The sequence below is a fragment of the Bufo gargarizans genome, chromosome 2, assembly GCF_014858855.1.
Source record: "Bufo gargarizans isolate SCDJY-AF-19 chromosome 2, ASM1485885v1, whole genome shotgun sequence".
Classification (NCBI taxonomy): Eukaryota; Metazoa; Chordata; class Amphibia; order Anura; family Bufonidae; genus Bufo; species Bufo gargarizans.
This window is the reverse complement of record NC_058081.1, coordinates 60,345,462-60,366,054: the sequence shown is the minus strand read 5'-3', so window position 1 is coordinate 60,366,054 and position 20,593 is coordinate 60,345,462. Positions and strand designations below refer to the sequence as shown.

At 47.7% G+C, this 20,593-nt stretch overlaps 1 protein-coding gene across 1 annotated transcript in view; it reads left to right on the top strand.

Moving 5' to 3' along the window:
* PPP3CC (protein phosphatase 3 catalytic subunit gamma) overlaps positions 1-20,593 on the top strand; it is a 47,181-nt gene that overhangs the window by 16,660 nt on the left and 9,928 nt on the right. Inside the window, exons 2-9 of the mRNA XM_044279019.1 lie at positions 3,838-4,035; positions 6,315-6,439; positions 9,936-10,047; positions 12,918-13,063; positions 15,416-15,555; positions 15,649-15,726; positions 17,013-17,107; positions 19,184-19,309. Of these exons, the coding sequence (XP_044134954.1) occupies positions 3,838-4,035; positions 6,315-6,439; positions 9,936-10,047; positions 12,918-13,063; positions 15,416-15,555; positions 15,649-15,726; positions 17,013-17,107; positions 19,184-19,309 (1,020 nt within the window). The remainder of the gene's footprint in view (positions 1-3,837; positions 4,036-6,314; positions 6,440-9,935; positions 10,048-12,917; positions 13,064-15,415; positions 15,556-15,648; positions 15,727-17,012; positions 17,108-19,183; positions 19,310-20,593) is intronic.

Sequence of the window (20,593 nt, the reverse complement as noted above, 5' to 3'; positions counted from 1 at the left end):
GCAGTGTATATCATTTATATAATAGAACTGTTGAGGGGTGTTAAAGGGAACCTGTCAGCAACTTTATGCTAAACTCAATAAGGGCAGCATAAAATAGTGACAGACATGCTGATCTCAGCGGTGTGTCACTCATGAGCTAATAGTAAGTGGTTGCTGAGAACCTGCATCATAATCATTGCAGCCCAGGCCTGGAAAAGAGTCAGATCTACCTGAGAAGAGTCCTGGTTATTCATAATCTCCTGCTCTCTCACCATCTGCTGATGATTGGCAGTTCTCTCCTAGAGAGAAATGGAGACAACTAGGTATTAGACTGTCAGACATCAGCAGGTGGGCAGGAGAGCAGGAGATCATGAATAACCAGGACTCTTCTCAGGTGGCCGGGACTCTTTTCCAGGCCCAGTCTGCAATGATTGTGATGTTGGTTCTCAGCAACCACTTACTTTTAACTTATAAATGACAGACCGCTGATATCAACTCACCTGTCTATACTTTATACTTCCATTAGTATGGTTAGCATAAAGTTGATGACAGGTTCCCTTTAAGGGATATTATTAGACCCCATTGCAAGAATCTAAATTCTCATAGCTCCTCCCCTACTATCCATTGCTGGCCCCTCCCCTTGCTGCATGAACTGTGCTTGCTGCTGCATGTTATATTGCGGTCTATTAGGGCCAGACTGCGATTAAAATACAGCTGTGGACACAAACCCCACCAGCCACATATGATGCACGCTGTGTATGTGAATTTTGCATTACTTGATCATGATCCTATATAAACCATCAATACAACAACAAAGGAAATAAAAGTGGAATGCAAAAATGCCTAATTGCAAGAGCAACACATACTATGATAAAGCTCAGAATACCTGTCCAGCAGCATTCGATACCAGAGTGCATCCCAAAATACCTCCCCACCTTCGCCATATAAATACCACATTGCAGCTCAAAATATCTCCCTAAGGCCTCATGCACACGTGGCCGTTGTGCCGTTTTCCTTTTTTTTTTTTTGCGGACTTTCAATGGGTCCGTGGAAAAATCGGAAAATGCACCGTTTTGCAGCCGAGACCATGATCCGTGTATCCTGTCCATCAAAAAAATATGACCTGTCCTATTTTTTGGACGGACAACGGTTCACGGACCCATTCAAGTCAATGGGTCCGTGAAAGAACACGGATGCACACAAGATTGGTATCCGTGTCCGTGATCCGTGGCCGTAGGTTACTTTCATACAGACGGATCCGAAGATCCGTCTGCATAAAAGCTTTTTCAGAGCTGAGTTTTCACTTTGTGACAGTATATTCTAACACAGAGGTGTTCCCATAGTGATGGGGACGCTTCTAGTTCGAATATACAACGAACTGTGTACATTACTGCCTCCTGCTGCCTGGCAGCACCGGTCTCTTACAGGGGGCTGCGATCCGTACAATTAACCCCTCAGATGCCGCACCTGAAGGGGTAATTGTGCGTATCATAGCCCCCTGTAAGAGATCCGGGGCTGCCAGGCAGCAGGGAGCAGACCCCCCTCCCTCCCCAGTTTAAATTTCATTGGTGGCCAGTGCGGCCTCCCCTCCCTCCCTCTATTGTAACAAGAACATTGGTGGCCAGTGTGCGGCCTCGCCCGGCCCCCCCTCCCTCTATTGTAATAAGAACATTGGGGGGGGGGGGAGGCCGCACACTGGCCACCAATGTTCTTATTACAATAGAGGGAGGGAGGAGGGGCCGGGGGAGGCCGCACACTGGCCACCAATGTTCTTATTACAATAGAGGGAGGGAGGAGGGGCCGGGGGAGGCCGCACACTGGCCACCAATGTTCTTATTACAATAGAGGGAGGGATATATGACACACTATGGCTCAATTTTCAAACTGATCCGTCCCCCATTGACTTTCAATGTAAAGTCTGGATGGACACTTAGAAATTTTTTTACAATATAATGCAGACGGATCCGTTCTGAACGGATCCACCGTCTGCATATGAGCGGATCCGTCTCAGACGGATCCGCTCTGAACGCAAGTGTGAAAGTAGCCTAAGGCATGAGGTATTACTTCTAAGCAGAAAAGAGGAATTGGGGGAGCACCCACTCTATTCTAGACTCAATAGAGAGCTTCTCTTGCAGTTCTTCTCCATGCTGTTAGGGGTTGAAGGACCTGTGATGATGTCATCACAGGTCCTGGCAGCTGTACCTTCCTAACCTGGAAACTACCCAGTTCTCTGTGCAATTACTTTTTTAGCTGGTGCAGGACTTGTGATGATGTTATCACCTGTCCTTTAGTTTTTTAAGCCTCCGAACTGGACTGATGACAGGGATTCTGTAATTAGGGTGTGGGGCAATTTGTCCACCACAGGGGGTGGGGGGGGGGGTGGGGGGGGCAAAGCAGCTGTGTGTCTGCATCCATTGGAGGTATGTCACTGGAACTGTTCTCTAGTTTGTGTATCAGTGTAAAGGATTTGTTGGTCTTTGTGTCTATAAAACCTATCCTCTTGCTCTTTCCTCCCTCTTGTGCACAGATTTATTAATCGGTTTGTACCAACCAAAAAATCAGATGTGCATGGTTACATTTATTTAAAAAAACATTATATATGGACTAAGCCCTCATTCTGATATGATAAAATCCGAGACTCTCAGCCAATATATTTTGATCAGAAAAAAATTGATCTGAAAAGTGGGGCAATTTGGTGCATTTAGGGTCTCTGCACGTAATACTGACACAGGCGGGACAGTTCTGGCGTAAGAAAAAAATCTAAGTCAACCAATAGTTTGTATAGAGTCATAGAAAAGTGCCTGTCCCTGCACCATATTTATAGTGTGTTGAAAAAGTATTCATACCCCTTGAACTTGTCCCACATTGTTTCACGTTACACCCACAAACTTAAATGTATTTTATTGGGATTTTATGTGATAGACCAACACAGAGTAGCAAGTGTGTGTGACTGATACATGGTTTTCAAAACTTTTAATAAATACAAATCTGAGCACCTTCTTCCACAGGTTTGCTGTGTGCCCTACATGGCTTGTGGCAAAATGCAAACAGGACTTTTTATGGCTTGGTTTCAGAAATGGCTTTCTTCCATAAAGGCCAGATTTGTTAAGTACACGAGTAATAGTAATAGATTCTCCCACCTCAGCTGTGGATCTGTGCAGCTTCTCCAGAGTGACCATGGGACTCTTGGCTGCCTGGGCTGTCAGTTTCGGTGGGCAGCCATGTCTTTGTAGGTTTGCAGTTGTCCCACACTCCTTCCATTTTCGGATGATGGATTGAACAGTGCTCCGTGAGATGTTCAGAGCTTGGGATATTTTTATGTAACCTAACCCTGCTTTACACTTCCCCACAACTTTATCCCTGACCTGTCTGGTATGTTCCTTGGTTTTCATGATGCTATTTGATCAGTAATGTTCTCTAACAAACCTCTGAGGCCTTCACAGAACAGCTGTAGTTCTATTGAGAATCGGTGAACTGGTGGACTCAATATACTAATTAGGGGACTTCTGAAGGCAGTTGGTCACACTGGATTTTATTTAGGGGTATCAATACAGGGCGCTGAATGCAAATGAACGTCACACCTTTTTATTTATAAAAAATTGTGAAAACCATGTATCATTTTCTTCTCACTTCACACATGCTTGCTACTCTGTGTTGGTCTATAACATAAAATACCAATAAAATATATTTATGTTTATGTTTATGGGTGTAACGTGAAAAAAAAAATGTGGAAAAGTTCAAGGAGTATGAATAATTTTTCATGGCACTGTATCATCCAGCCTGAGTCCAGGTCTAGACAGCCAGTCTTAGTGTATGCCGTCTATCGGATTAGTAAATCTGGGTCTTTTTGTCTTGCAGCCGTCCCTTTCCCTCCAACGCGGCGGTTGGCTATGAATGAGGTATTTGTGGAGGGCCGTCCACAGCTGGAGACTTTGAAGAATCATTTGGTAAAAGAGGGAAGACTGGAGGAAGAAGTGGCTTTACGTATCATCCGAGACGGTGCTGCCATTTTGCGACATGAAAAAACCATGCTGGAGGTGGAAGCTCCCATCACAGGCAAGTCGGCCGTTGTTTGTAAGAACGTCCAGTCTGATTGTCTGAAAAGGTTCCTTCAGTGTCGTTTTTTTGTTATGTACAGAAATCGCATTGACATGTCCATCTGAGCTCTGCTAAATAATGAGAACAGCTCTGCAAAGCAGAGTCCGAGATCTATCTATCTATCTATCTATCTATCTATCTATCTATCTATCTATCTATCTAATCTGTCTATCTAATCTGTCTATCTAAGCTAACCAGCCAGCCATCTATCTACGCTATATGGACAAAGTATGGGGACACCTACAGGAGGTTTTATGACATCCCATTCTAAATCCATAGGCATTAATATGGAGTTTACCTCCATAGCAGATGAACAACTTCCACTCTTCTGAGAAGGCTTTCAGACACTGATGTTGGAGGAGAAGGCCGGGCTGACAATCTCCCTTGTAGTTCATTATAAAGGTGTTGGATTGGGTTGAGGTCAGGGCTCTGTACAGCCGGTCAAGCTCTTCCACACCAGGCTCCCCTAACCGTGCCTTTATAGACCTTGCTGTGTGCACTCAGTCATGCTGGAACAGAAAAGGGCCTTCCCCAAACTGTTCCCACAAAGATGGAAACAACAATTGTCCAAAATGTCTTGTTATGCTGAAGCATTAAGATTTCCCTTCACTGGAACTGAGGGGCCGCGGCCGACCCCCTGAAAAACATCCCCGTATCATTATCCATCTTCTAGCAAACCTTACAGCTGGCACAGTGCAGTCAGGCAGGTAACGTTCTCCACCCAGACTCGTCCATCAGACCGTCAGATGGAGAACTGTGATCCATTACTCCACAGAAGACATGGTAACGTGCTTTACACCCCTCCATCTGACACTTGGTGATGTAAGGCTTTTATGCGGCTGATCAGCCTTGGAAACCCATTTCATGAGGCTGCCGGCACAGCACAGGTTTCCTGCTGATGTTAATATCGGAGGAGGTTTGGACTCTGCAGTTATGGAGTCAGCAGAGCGAGGGTGACTTTTATGCTCCTCAGCACTCGGTGACCCCGCTCTGTAGCTTTACGTGGTCTCCACTCACAGCTGATGGTGGGAGACATGTCCTGAAGTGACTTGTGGCAGCGGTGACATCCTATTACAGGACCAAGCTGGAGTTCACCGAGCTCTTTACTATGACCAATAAATGTCTGCAAAGGCGACTGCATGACAAGGTGCTGGATTTTATACACCTGTGACAGTGGGCCTTAAATTTAGTGATTACGAGATGTTTCCCAATACTATTGTCGATATATTCTGTCTATCTTTATCTCTCTATCCATCTAATTTCTTTCTTTCTTTCTTTCTTTCTTTCTCCTACCTTTCTATCTATCTAGGAAAAAACCCCATCAGAATTAGATTTGTCATGTTCAGCACCACGATGCATTGAATCAAGACCCTTGGGTTCTATTTAGAGCTTGTTCTGCCAGAGGCAGTAAGACTGGTGCCGCTCTCACATCGCCCACACATAATTATGTCCCCCATCTATTATGCAAAACGATCCATTTTGGAGAATGCCGTACCCTTCGTATGACTGAATAAGAGCTTGATCTAGCAGTGCCGAGGCTGCTGCACACACCAGCTGTCGGCACCACTGCCGATGACTGCTGTCTATTGCACGCTGCAGCTCCAGCTCTGCTCTTCGTTCCTGCATCTGAGTACTGGGCTGTATGCCCGTCTGCTGCTCCCCTCCCCCCAAAGCAGCTGCTGGTTTACTCAGCAAGTGCTGCTTGGTGATCTATTACATGTAAGAAATAAAATAAAAAAAATGCTAATGATGAAATATGCACCAGTGCCCGGCTAACTGTTCCCCTGCATGATGGGTCATCTATGCCCGGGCAGGTGTGCGTCACCTCGCCAGCAGTGCTGTATGATCACTACTGCAGGTTGAGGAGGTCCAGCTTATCAATACAAAACTCCATATTGGGGTAAAATGTGTTTTATATCCTTTCTTCATTAGAAGTTTTATGGTAATGATCTCGCAGTTGCCAGCACAAATCCCTGGAGCCGCCGTGGTGAAATCTGCTCATATGCATTGCAAAGCACAGCGGGGACGTACAGAGGAGCCGATCAAAAGGAGAACGATGCTGGAAGGATGCCAGGATCTTGCTAGTTGCTACAAGCAACACAACCCAGTTTCCTCGGCACGGTTTTCGCATGTTCTTCTTCCCTGTCCTCCTGCACGGGCTGATTTCTAGCGGCTTTTAGTGCGTCTCCTGGCTCGCAGAGTTTAATTTTCCCTCCCTCCCTCCTCTTGTTTTGCAGTATGCGGAGATATTCACGGACAGTTCTTTGACCTCATGAAGTTGTTTGAGGTTGGAGGCTCCCCTCACACCACGCGCTACCTCTTCCTAGGGGACTACGTGGATCGGGGATACTTCAGCATAGAGGTTGGTCCGATAGCGACTTATTATTACTTATTATGCTCCCTGATTGAAGAGAGCGGACCGAGTGCTTCCAACGTGAGGTTAGGCCAATGCAAATAGATATTTGAATGCTCATTTGTTTGGTGACAAAAGCATGGGCACAGGGCGGGGTACGTGTGACATACAGCAAGGTCCGTTCCTGGTCCCCACACCGCCGCTGCTGCTTCTCTCTGTACACGGATGAAAACATTCGGTGTTGGGGGGTGGGAGCAGCCAATGGCAGGTGGGGATGGGGACGAGCCTCTCTAGCATCGCAGGTGACGCTTGTCCCCATCCCCACCTGCCATTGGCTCCTTTCCTCCCCCCCGACACTGGATGTTTTCATCCATGTACAGGGAGAAGCAGCAGCGGCGGTGCGGGGACCAGGAGTGGCGCCGGGAGCTGGGTACGTATATTACCGGTAAAGGGGGCCGGCACATGGGGGGGGGCTGTTTCAGAACTTGGATAACCCCTTTAAGCTCTGTCCCCTCAGCAGTTTTTTTTTAAATGCTGCAGACTGACAGCAGGGACAAGGTTATCTCCTGTTAAAGGGGTATTCCGGGTTATAACAAGTTTTCCCCTGTCCATAGGATAGGGGATAACTATCATATCGATGGGGGGTCTTACTGCTGGGATCTCCATGAGCCATAAGAACCCCCTTCAGCTCCCCTGAAATGGACGGAACCGCTGATCGGAAATGCAAGCAGCCTCTCTATTTATTTCTATAAGGCTCCATTCACACGACCGCAATTGTGGTCCACATCAGTTCCGCAATTTTGCGGAACGGGTGCGGACCCATTCATTCTCTATGGGGACGGAATGGATAAGGACAGCACGCAGTGTGCTGTCCGCATCCGCATTTCTGGAGCGCGCCGCCGATCTTCCGGTCCGCGGCTCCAGAAAAAATACAACATGTCCTATGCGGACAAGAATAGGCATTTCTATGGGGGTGCCCGCCGGGTATATTACAGATCCGCAATACACCACGGACGTGTGAATGGAGCGTAAGAGTGCCAGAGATAGCTGAGTATAGATGCTCTGTCCATTTAAGGGGGTACCTCAGGGTACAGGACCCCTGTTCTTGTGTTCGGTGGGGGTCCCAGTGGATATGTTTTATTACTCATTTGTAGATTTAGGGGGTCATTTACTAAGCTGAAATACGCCTAAATTAGGCATATTTCAGGCTGAGATAGGGGGGCAACGATTAGTTGCGCCACTATCTGCAACTTCGCCCCGCTCACGCCAGTCCTAAAATTGTGAGTGTGGCAGGGAAGGCCCGGCAGACCGTCTCATTTACCATTTTCTACGCCTGTTTTAGGTGTAGAAAATGGTGTCAATGTAACAGCTCGGAAGCTGTCTTCCATTTAGAACTGGCGCTAGATGTACCGAAGTTATGGAGAGGCTGGCACCTACACCAGCTATGGGCCTTTATTAGGACCGGCGTCTAAAATGCCAGTCTAAATAAATGTACCCCTTTGGCATAGTTCACAATTCAGAGTTTGGTCAGTGATTTCCATCAGTGTTATGTGAGCCAAAACCAGAGGTGAAGCCACCACAGAGATGGGGTATAAGGGAACGCTCCGCTCCTGGTCTGTAGTTTTCACCCACTCCTGGTTTTGGCTCACAAATCACTGATGGTAGTGTCTCTGTAAGTGAAGTCCTCACACAAAAACACGGCTGGCACATGGCTCTGAACCAGAAGAAGACATTTAGGGCCTCTTTTTTTTACACTGTCCAATGGACAGAGCCATGATTGGGAATGGGACCCTTCCTGATCATTGCTCGATGGTTAAGCCACAGTAGAGCTGCAATCACATAGAGCAGTCGCCGCCCCCTATATGGGGTTGAACAATCACTACTGCGATCGTTCATCCCCATACAGGTTCACTGTTTCCACAGAGCAGTGTCCTGCCCACAACGACTGGAGAACCGCTGACTGACAGTCTAGGTATTTTATGGATGCTGTAAGGCGCCGAACTGTTTTGCGAGGATCTCAACTGCGGAAACGTGTTGCATTAACTAGTGCACAAGACCCAGAAGGAAAGTGAGGTTAGATCAGGTTCAGTAACGGGTTCCCAGGCGGCTCTCTCAAACAACTGGGCGGAGAGTTAGGGACCCTAACATCATACACCTGCTCCCTGCTCTGAGTATATTATTAAGGCTATCTCTATACGCCCTACAGGTGGATGCAGTTATACATATGGTGCAGGCAACAGTTATAGTCCATGAGTCATGTTTTGGACGCCACACGCCTCGCTTGCAAACATTTATACAGAGAACAGAGTGCCTTGAATATTATCGCTACTGGTGTACGGTATTGATAGTTCAGGTTAGAATCTGCCACTGAATTGCTATACTTGCGGTTTGGTAGAATCCTTAAGTAGCGTCCCGGATTGCCAGGGAGCTTATCGGAGTCATGGAGTAAGGTTCCCAGGTGTTCTGAAGTCCGGATCCAAGTCTGTGGGTAAAGCTTCAGTAGCAGTATGCACAGGCGTACACTCCAAATTAGTGGAACGCTGTGCATAGCTGCCTCGGCGCTTTTATGGTGTAACTCCGCCCTGTGGGATGAGCCCATGACGTCACCGCGCACGTTGCGTTCCACGCTGGAACGCAAACGCCGCTGTGATGACCGGAGCAGTCGCTGCGCTCCAGATGGAGGGACCCTGCCGATCCGTTACAGATGCCTGTGTTTAAAGGGGTTTTCTGAGATTTTCTTTTTTTTACCGATGACCTACGCTCTGGAGCGCAGCGGCCTTCTCTCAGCTTAGCCTGGGTCATGTGACGTCACGTTCATCGGTCACATGACCTAGCCACAGCTCACCCCCATTAAAGTCAACGGGGCAGAGCTGCTATACGATGTACGGCGCTGTGCTTGGTGAGCTGAGAGAAGGCCGCGGTGCCGCTGCAAACCCAGTGCCTTCTCAAACCCCTCTAAAGTACCAGTGTTCGTGACAGTGTTCGAGTGCAGTTTTACTTATCTGGTTCATTACATCAGTTTTTCTTCCCCTGTCACATCTGGCGATGCATTCAGAATGCTATCGGTTTTCTGTTTCCTTTCTGGCTGCGTAATCTCATCGACTCGTTAGCAGCTCCCCCTTCCCCCCCTGCTGGTTCAGTGTTTTTACAGAGCACCATTTTAATTGCTTTATGAGATACATAATGCTTACTCCAGACACTGTGTAGTCATTGCAGGATCTCATCTGTAGACCGTAGGAATGAAGGGCCCCACACACACTACAAGGGGGTCAGCGCGGTCTCACCCATACTGTCTTCCTATAAGTCCCAGTGACATATTAGTAGACAATTAAAGGCACACACAGAATTCTTTCAGTCCTACCAGGTAGTATATAGAGATTGTGCCTACAGGTGGTCCTGACCGTAGAGCTTACAATCTAAAGAGTTTGCTCCTGGCATCAGCAAAGCTTTGTATTACCTGTTACCATGTACATGGCAGTTGTAACCCATTTTCTGTCTCTTCTAGTGCGTTCTCTACCTCTGGAGCTTGAAAATCATTCACCCCAAAACACTCTTCTTGTTGCGAGGGAACCATGAGTGCCGACACTTGACAGAGTATTTCACCTTCAAGCAAGAATGTGAGTGTGTGTTACACCCCGTCGTGGGATGTGTCAGGCGGCGTTCACATACCTCCGTTCTGTCCGAATAGTTGGTTTATGCCTGAGCAGGAGACATCAGTCCGGCATCCACAGCTAGACAGGGGCGTAGCTATAGGGGGTGCAGAGGTAGCAGTCGCTACCAGGCCCAGGAGCCTGAGGGGGCCCAAAGACCCCTGTGCCGCATAAGACACTGGCATTATAGAAAGTGCATACTGGTCAATTTACACCTCTGGCTGGAGGGAAGGGGTTAGGTTAAGAATTTGGCATGAGGGGGTGCCCTTTCAATGTTTGCCTCAAGCAGCAGGAAGGATATGTGCTCCCCTGTCCCTTGGCAACAAGCACTGAGGGACGGGGGCCCAAGCTGAACTCTTGCACCAGGGCCCATGAGCTTTTAGCTACGCCCCTGCAGCCAGATAAACCCCGGGATCAGTTCTGGCATTAGTTTTCCTCTGGTGTTTGTGTGCCACGCCAGATGGAAACTGCAGTGTATGGCATATTAGACTATTATTTGCAGTCCCACAGATTAGGATCTAGGTGCTATTCCTACTCCCCACCCACCGGCTGTCAGCGCTCAGAGCTGTGCTGAAATGCATTGTCACGACTGCTGTGAGCGCACACAGGAGTCCTCTCCATTATGTTAGCTCTGTGTATTTTAGTGCAGTCCAAGATCATGGTGACAGATTACTTTTAAAGGGGTTATACGAGGCTGGAAATGCCCACCCGCGATGCTAGGGAGGCTCGTCCCTGTCACCGCCTGCCATTGGCTGCTTTCCCCCGACACCGGATGTTTTCATCCGCGCTCGGGGAGAAGCAGCAGTGGCCGTGCGGGGACAGGAGCAACACAGGGAGCCAGGTAAGTAGAATCAGTGTGAGAGGCCCTGGCATATGGGGAGGCATTTCCAACCTCGGATAACCCCTTTAAACATGTAGTCCATGTGTGGATGTTGCTGCTGGGCATAAAGGGCATCTGTCAGCAGATTTGTCCCTATGACACTGGCTGACCTGTTGCATTTGCACTTGGCAGCTGAAGGCATCTGTGTTGGTCCCATCTTCATATGTGCCCGCATTGCTGGGAAACATGATGTTTAAATGTATGCAACTGAGCATTTAAGAGCAACAGGAGCGTTACTGTTACACCTGGAGGCTCTGCTCTCTCATGCAACTGCTGCGCCCTCTGCACTTTAATTGACAGGGTCAGGCAGTGTACACGTCATCACATCTGGACCTGTCAATCACAGTGCAGTGGGCGCAGCAGTTACAGAGAGAGAAGAGCCTATAGGAGTAATGTAAACCCCCCGTTGCTCCTAGAGGCTCATTTGCATATATTAAGACATAATATTTCTCAGCAATGCGGGCACATATGAACATGGTACCAGCTGCCAAGTGCACATGTGACAGGTCAGCCAGTGTCATAGGTATAAATAAATCTGCTGACAGGGGCCCTTTAAAAGAATACATGACAGCAGTGTGATGTGGCTACAATCAAGAGGTTGTAAAACATGGCTCCCTATGCCAGTTAGTCGCCTTCTGATCTTGACTCGTGCCCCTTGCCCAGTCCTCCCTGGATTCTGCTATGTCACTTGCTGCTCTTAGGGCTGTGGCTTTGTTATCTGCTTCCCTGCACCGCATCTCCAGCTTCTTAGATGTGCCTATCCCATAATCACCTCTGACCGCAGACTGATTGAATGTACAGATGTGCTCTGTGCTGTACCTGTAATTGTACTCTGCATGCCCATGAGCTCTGCTAACTGTTTGCATGCTGCGCCCTGTAACGTTAGTCCGATCTGTTACCACACGCCCATCTGTTCTCAGCATCCAGCTGCTGCCAGGACCAAGCACAGATCCGTGTGCCCATCTGTTCTGCCTACGGCATGCCTTGCCTGTCCTGCCACTGTGCATTTTGTGTCTGTGGTGATGTTGGGTGCCCCTTGCACAGGTCACAGCTACTGCTAAGGAACATTGTGAGGGGTCCCCACAGCAATTTGTGTGCAGCAGTCATATCGGTTTTGGGAACCCCTACCTGATACCATACAGTGTATGTACAATGGGTGCGTGTCCCTGTTCATCTGCTCCCCATCGTTCCGGCTCCCGACTCTCTTTACTGGTTATCCAGGTACCACATGGATAGAGTCACATGTGCTGCTGCAGCCAATGACTGGCCTCAGAGGTGACATGTCCCCAAGTGGCACTCACTGCTGGGTGAAAATAAAAATAATAATAATAATAATAAAGCTGGACAATTTCTTTAAAGGAGTTGTCCAGCCATTTTTTAAGTGATGGCCTTTCCTTAGGTCTGACGCCCCACGCCCCTGCCAATGAGGTTTTCTATGCAGTCACCTCATCGAAAGTCAGCATCGGAACTACACAGCGCCATCAGCATTGTGGTGGACAGAGCTCGTCACTGCCGCACGGCTCCCATTAAAGTCAACGGGAGCAGAGCTGGCCACTAAAATGGTGACTGTGCTCCGATCGGCAGTGGTGCGGGGTGCCATTATCACTTAAAAACAGCTGGATAACCCTTTTAAGCCGGTGTCACACATGGGCTTTTTGGGCATTTTTTAGGCAAAAAAAATGTTGGCTCCATATATTACACATGGGGGAATTTATCAAAACTGGTGTAAAGGAAAAGGACTTATTTCTTTAGAGCAACCAATCAGATTGAGCCTTTCATTTTCCAAAATGAAAGGGGGAATCTGTCAGCAGAATAGGGGTCTTCTGACTGCACCCAGCACGTGCGCAGCTCGAGCCTATGGGAGATAGGGAAAGATTCCGGGCGAGCGCCATTGTGTATTTCTTGCCTTCAGGGTGTGAATATGTCCACGCATCCTAATAATAGGATTTCCCCACAGGTAAAATTAAGTATTCGGAGCGAGTGTATGACTCCTGTATGGATGCCTTCGACTGCCTCCCACTAGCAGCCCTGCTGAACCAGCAGTTCCTGTGTGTACACGGGGGTCTCTCCCCTGAAATCTCTTGCCTGGACGACATCAGAAAGGTGAATCCCACCCTCTGTTCTGTAATGTGATGATATTTAGAAGTACGCCATCTTAAGACTGGGCTGTTGGATTGAAGAGCATCAAACCATGCACACTGCCTGGTAGGGTTAATCCTGCTGATTGGAGTGTACCTGAGGAAAAAAAGATTTGTATTATTTATGCAAATTAGGTCTTCAGTGCACTGTGCCCCTCGTTGCTCCTCAGCCCTGGCCACGCCCCTCAGTGCACTGGAGCCATCGTTGTCACAAGACAGGTGTCATTTTATGTGTAATCTTATTTTATTCATTTTTTGATTTTCATAAGCAAATGACACATTACATCACAGACATTAATATAAGTAATATGGACACAGTCCAACACAGGGGCACGCAGGACCCCCAAAAAACAGCTGAAGTATCACAGACATTTTAACCTTTAAAGGGACATCCCAGTCATAACAGGGAACCCCAATCAAGGAGGGCTATCATTGTGGAGGAGAGTAAGGTTTATTGTGAGCCCTCGAATGCCCAAGTGAGTACACTGAGTGAGTAATCCTAAACGGAGGTTCCTAAAACACATCAAACATAAAAGACACAAGACAGGTGTCATTTTAATCAGCAGCATCAACCCTACAAAGATGTCCTTGAGATATTTATTTATATTGACTTTAATCACATGTAGCACAGTGACCGGTTTTACAATGCCCCTATACTCCCCACTATGTTGCTTACATATCTCTAGCATATTCTGCAGCGGCGTACAGGGATTGCCATCAATCACAGCCATTTTCTACTTTTATGTAAAGTGTCACCCCTTGATGCATCTGGTCGCACAGGGACGTCATGGCAGCAGAATGCCGTGCAGGGTCCGCCCAGGGATCACACAGAACCTGTGCCCCCCCCCCAATCACTGCGGGAGCACAGTTCTGATCGACTCGTTCTCTGATCCCACCCTTTTAACCCTTTAGAAGCAGCGGCACAGACAAATGTGGCAAGTATCTGTCCAAAATCCACAGCGGTGATATCCACACCAAATAGCAAAGGAAGTCCTGCAGATTTTGCCCTTTGCAAAGGAAGATGAAGCTGAATAAAGTTTAATGAATTTACCCCCCCCCCCCAAAAAAAATAAATAAAAAAATGTCATTCTTTTTGTTTCAATAAAATTGATCTTATTTTATTTTTTATAAATAATAGTTCACCATAAAAATACATCTGTGGTATTGTCACACTGATGAAGGGCATTGTGCTCTCCATTATATTAGATTGGCACAGCCGTCCTGACTGTGTATTCCACTGCACTGTCCTCAGGATAGGACGGCAGGCAGCGCCCCTGCTGATCAGCTGTTCAGAAATCGCTTTGGCGCCAAAAGTCGGCACTAGAACCACACAGCTCCGTCCGTTACTCGGTTGCTGCAGCGCTACGTCCAGGCACTTCAGTAGGAGTGGGGGCGTGGGATGTTGGACGATCAGATTTTGGTGTTTTTTTTTGCATTAACCCCCCCCCCATCCCTATACACACCACAAAAAGACATTAGAAAATACAACTCGTCCTGCAGAGAACATCTGAGGGTTTGTTACAATGTCTGATGCGTATGCTGTTTTGCTGTTGTGTTTAGGTCTTAGAGGATTGCTATTTGTCTGTGTGAGCAGGGCAAGGTCAGGAGCATTTTCAGCCTGTGAATGTAATCAAGTTTGGATGTCCTGACAGCAAGCAGATGTTATTATACAATGATTAAAGGGGTTGTCCCATCTGGACATTTATGGCATATCAATAGGAACTACCATAAATATACAATAAATGTGGATCCCAGCTCTGAGAAAAGGGCTCCAACGTGAATGAAGAGCAGCCTGCGCATGCGCAGCGTCCTCTCTATTCAATGCTACGGGATTTCTGAGAGTAGCACAAGCCAAGTACTCTCTATTTACAGCAGGGCCGCCTTCTTCAGATAGGAGTGGGACCTATTGGACATTTATGGGATATCCTATCGACACGCCATAAATGTCCACTCCTTTTAAGCTGTATTTACACTGTACAATCGCTTACAACTGAGTTGTGTCAGCGTAGTTTCCCATTCGCAGGCTACAGGCTGCCATAAACAGCAGCTTATAGTCTGCTAGCAAGATTTTAGTGCAACCACAAAGATGCAGTTTAATTGCAATTTTCTTGTGTATCCCAGTATCTAATTAATCAGGTACTTGATCCCCTTGTAATTTCCCCCTTTGACCATGCCCCCCATTCAGAGAGCTTTGAGGGACTCTAGACATCCTCTCTCCCCTTTCTTCCCATGAGTCCCCTACTTTCAGCCCTAAGGTTTATGGGATCCTTGGTGGTTTCCTCCTTTCACATTCTGCTCGTTCTCTCCGCCTCATTAGTTAGACCGATTTAAGGAACCCCCCGCCTTTGGCCCTATGTGCGACCTGCTATGGTCTGACCCTGCTGAGGACTACGGCAATGAGAAGACTCTGGAACATTTCACCCACAACACAGTTCGCGGGTGCTCCTATTTCTACAGGTAACAGGACCTCCTGCATTCACTGGACCTATCAAGTGCTATGTGGGTTTGATGGGGTTTCGGCCACTCTCATTAGTACCTTGTGTATTCCAGCTACCCCGCCGTCTGTGAATTCCTGCAGAGCAACAACCTCCTGTCAGTGATTCGAGCCCACGAGGCACAGGATGCTGGGTAATGCTTCATTTTCAACGTCATCCCAAATAAAAGTCTTTCAACCACTTAATACAGATCTTGTTTTGGGCCTTAAAGGGGTTATCCCATCTTAGACAATGGGGGCATATCGCTATGATATGCCCCCATTGTCTGATAGGTGCGGGTCCCACCGCTGGGACCCGCACCTACAAGGAGAACGGAGCGGAGAAAGTGGAGGAGGGCGCACTGCACATGCGCAGCCGCCCTCCATTCATTTCTATGGAGCCGCCGAAAATAGCCGAGCGCTGGCTCGGCTATTTCCGTCGGCGCCATAGAAACGAATGGGAGCGGTGGCCGGGCATGCGCGGTGCGCTCCCTTTCACTTCAATGGGCCAGCCACAACTCTCCCCGGCTCCGTTCTCGTTGTAGGTGCGGGTCCCAGAGGTGGGACCCGCACCTATCAGACAATGGGGGCATATCCTAGCGATATGCCCCCATTGTCTAAAATAGGATAACCCCTTTAAAGGGATTGTTCCAAAATGGCACGTTATCGTCACCTATCCACAGCAAGTGACAAGTATCTTATCGGTTTGGGTCCGACCCCTGGGAACCCCACTAATCATGAGAACAGAGTTATTGCGGCGTGCCCCATTTGAACAGGACAGTGGTCGCGCTGCAACTCCATGGGACTGCCGGAGATAGGAGAATGCTGTAAATTAAAATGCATCTCCAGCTGCCTTATTGATTTTGATTGGAACGGTGGTACGCATGTTTGACCGCTGCTCCATTCCAATTGGGAACACAAGACCCCCATGCTCACGACTGGTGTTCAATCACTTGGACCCCCACCGATCAGACACTTGTCACCTATCCTGTAGACACTGGATCCCTGTTTTAATTTTTGCATGTACTGGTCAGACGGCTATAACCTTTTTTGGGACAAATAGGGTTGTTATTTAATTCCATTTTTACCAAATAGGTGTCCTTTTTATGTGAAAATTCTAGTCTAGACTATTTTTATAAAGGTAAAAGGAAAACCCTAAAGTAAAAATTGAGTTTTTTCCCCCCGACCATTGGGCAATGTTTATCTTTATATAAGACATGCCCTGGCCAGGTTCACTCCTCGGGGGAAGTCTTTTCATATGATTGGCTAGCATTTATCAATTATTTTTTATTATGATTGTTTTTCTATTTTACCTTATTTTTTCATGATGTATCCCAAAAAGTGAGAAAATACCTTCTGAGGACCTGATTGTTTTACGGATTTTTTTTATAAACCGATAGATGAGGTGGACAGTTTGTGATATTTGTATTCCTGCCTGCAGTTACCGAATGTATCGGAAAAGTCAGACAACCGGTTTTCCTTCTCTCATCACCATTTTTTCTGCACCGAATTACCTTGACGTCTACAACAACAAAGGTTAGATGCCATTGTGGCTCAGTGCCACTGCTGCCGCGTTCATGCATGTTACAGGGGATTGGCACCTTCCTTTCTGAAGTTGTGAGTCTTGTAGCTCATGGGAACGGGAACTGCAGCCGACTCTCAGAAGGAAGAAAGTGCAGCTCTCGGTGAAGCCTCTTTGAAGCTGGTCAGCGATGTCCAGAAATCAGGATCTCAAAGGCTTTATTGATTTATTGGAACTTCAAAAACGAGCGCTGTTAGAAATTCTGACTTCAGAGCTCCTGGGGACTAAACGAGGGTTAAACTTCTCTGCTGCTCTGTGTATCTGTGCAATAATCTTCATCATCTGATGAGGGTAAAGATGGAGCTGTCTGCAACCCCACCCATCATATGGCTACACGTTGCAGAAAAAACACCGAGTAATACAGTACCAGCGAAGTGTATGAGATTAGACAGAATTTATGTAGACTTGCCTTTTTTTCTTCCGTCCTGAAATTGACCTGCCGAGCGAATTTTGAAACCCGCAGCCTGTCGATTTGTTTGTACGGATTTCACCCTTTTTAATTGAGGGCTGAGATCCGCAACAAAATCACATAAAAGCCGCAACAAAATTCACACGTAACACATGCGGATTTTGATGCTGATTTGCTGCTTAAACTCACGGAAATCCGAACGGATTTCATGTGCAGGTAGCCTAATGCCTAATTCACACGTCCATGATGACGTCTGTGAAAAACGGTCAGTGTGTAATGTGTGAAAATGTCCGCAAAGGCTCCGTGTATTCTCCGTTTACCGCATGCACTGCTAAAAGGGAATTTCCAGAGCATCTCTTGCCGATCAGCGATATAACGAGTTAGTAACATTTGAAAGGCATATGTTTCTATGACACAATAATCATGTTTTTCTGGGGGGAATTTTGATCATTTTTGAGGTTGCTTGTCTTTCCTCCTTTGACCAATCATTGTGCATGAAAGCAGAAACACCAGAGAAAGATGTGTAGAAATGTCACCTACAGCATCGCATGCTTCAAGGGGTTGTGCAGTGTCATTAAATTGATGAGCTATCGGGGTAAGGGTCCATTCACACGTCCGCAAAATGGGTCCGCATCCGTTCCGCAATTTTGCGGAACGGGTGCGGACCCATTTATTTTCAATGGGGCCGGAAAAGATGCGGACAGCACACAGTGTGCGCTGTCCGCATCCGCACTTCCGTTCCGCGGACCTGCAAAAAAAATAGAACATGTCCTATTCTTGTCCGTAGACACGGCACCCCCGCTCATCAGCTGTTTGAAGAGGCAGCGGCACTAGTGTGAGCTCGGTGTCCTCTTCAATGTTTACCTGCACTATGTCTAGCTTGTTTGAAAACAACCGTTGCCTATGTCATATCCAGCACTGTTCCAGCGCCGATGCTGTGGTGATCCCTGCCGGTCATTGTGTTCTTTTCCTGCAGTGATGACGTGCTGCACACAATCTCCGGCCTCTGCGCTCACATACTCTGCATGCTAGCATCCCCATTGTGAGCAGAGACCAGCGGCAGCCACAAGAGCATCAGTGCTGGCGCGGTGCTGGGTTTTACAGGTAATTAATGGATTTTTTTTATATGGTACTTTCATCTATTATGCTCCCGGACAACACCAATTGTGTTGCCTTACTGTAAAGTGATGGTATACTCTGTATTGCTTGACTATGCCTTCACTTGGGGGGTCAGAATCTGAGAATGAAGGGGGCTCTGATATAGCACTGCAGTGCCTGCACTGGTTTTTCTCCTGACCACCCATGTCAAGAAACTAGGACTGGCTACAGTTCCCTTCAGAAGAAGTTGCAGTGCCAAACCAGGATCAGTAGAAGTCAGACCGAAAACTGATGGCGTAATCCTAGTGAATACGGAAATACCCCTTTAATGTCAGGCTGTACTAATGAGGGATTAAACATCTATGTGATATAAGACAATAGCATATTCCATATACGTGTGAGGCTGCTGGAAGCTCGTTCCACCGCCACACGTCTGCGCGGAGCAGCTACTGCTGTGTGTGGGAGTCTTGTGCGAGAGGCGTCTGCAGTATATGTAAAATCTCTCCTTATTGTCTCCTCACAGCCGCAGTGCTGAAGTATGAAAACAATGTCATGAACATCCGTCAGTTTAATTGCTCGCCACATCCTTACTGGCTGCCAAACTTCATGGACGTGTTCACATGGTCCCTGCCCTTTGTAGGGGAGAAAGGTAACGATACACAATATGGTAATCACCCATTACCTGCCCCCCCCCCCCCCCCGGGGTATTATCACGATGGGGGAGGTCCAAAAAGGAAATGAAAGTCTGTGCGATTCAAGCGTCTGCCTCTATACTGAGAGGTTAGCAGGAATGTCTCCAAATTGGTTGGGGGGGGGGGCAGAGATGAGGACAGTGTACGAGAATAGAGGGACGTTATCCAGGTTGGATCCAGATGGAGATGGATCTGAAGGGGTAAGACGTCAGTCAGAAGCAAGATGCACGATACCGAAATTCACTATTGCAATGATAGGCTTGGGTGCTCCCACTCCAGTACCACTTAATACCACTAGGGGGTGTAGAAACATGTCTGCTACCTCGACAGGGATTTCTCTTACCTACAACTAAGCCCCTGTTCACATTACACCATGGCCTCCTGTTTGACATAGAAACTCCCTGTGTATAGGCATTGTGGCAGGGGTGTAACTATATTTCATAGGGCCCCATAGCAAAATAAGATAGGGGCCCCAACACTTGGTGAAGAAAATTGAAACAGGAACATAAGTAGCATTAATTAGGGCCCTTTCACACCTGCGTTATAGTCTTCCGGCATAGAGTTCCGTCGTCGGGGCTCTATGCCGGAAGAATACTGATCAGGATTTTCCTAATGCATTCTGAATGGACAGTCCGTCCTTCAGGATGCATCAGGATGTCTTCAGTTCCGGAACGGAACGTTTTTTGGCCGCAGCAAATAGCGCAGCATGCTGCGCTTTTTGCTCCGGCCAAAAATCCGGAACACTTGCCGCAAGGCCGGATCCGGAATGAATGCCCATTGAAAGGCATTGATCCGGATCCGGCCTTAAGCTAAACGTCGTTTCGGCGCATTGCCGGATGCGACGTTTAGCTTTTTCTCAATGGTTACCATGGCTGCCGGGACGCTAAAGTCCTGGCAGCCATGGTAAACTGTAGTGGGGAGCGGGGAGCAGCATACTTACCATCCGTGCGGCTCCCGGGGCGCTCCAGAGTGACGTCAGGGCGCCCCAGGCGCATGGATGACGTGATCGCATGGATCACATGATCCATGCGCATGGGGCGCTCTGACGTCATTCTGGAGCGCCCCGGGAGCCGCACGGATGGTAAGTATGCTGCTCCCCCGCTCCCCACTACTACTATGGCACCCAGGACTTTAATAGCGTCCTGGGTGCCATAGTAACACTGAAAGCATTTTGAAGACTGATCCGTCTTCAAATGCTTTCAGTACACTTGCGTTTTTCCGGATCCGGCGTGTAATTCCGG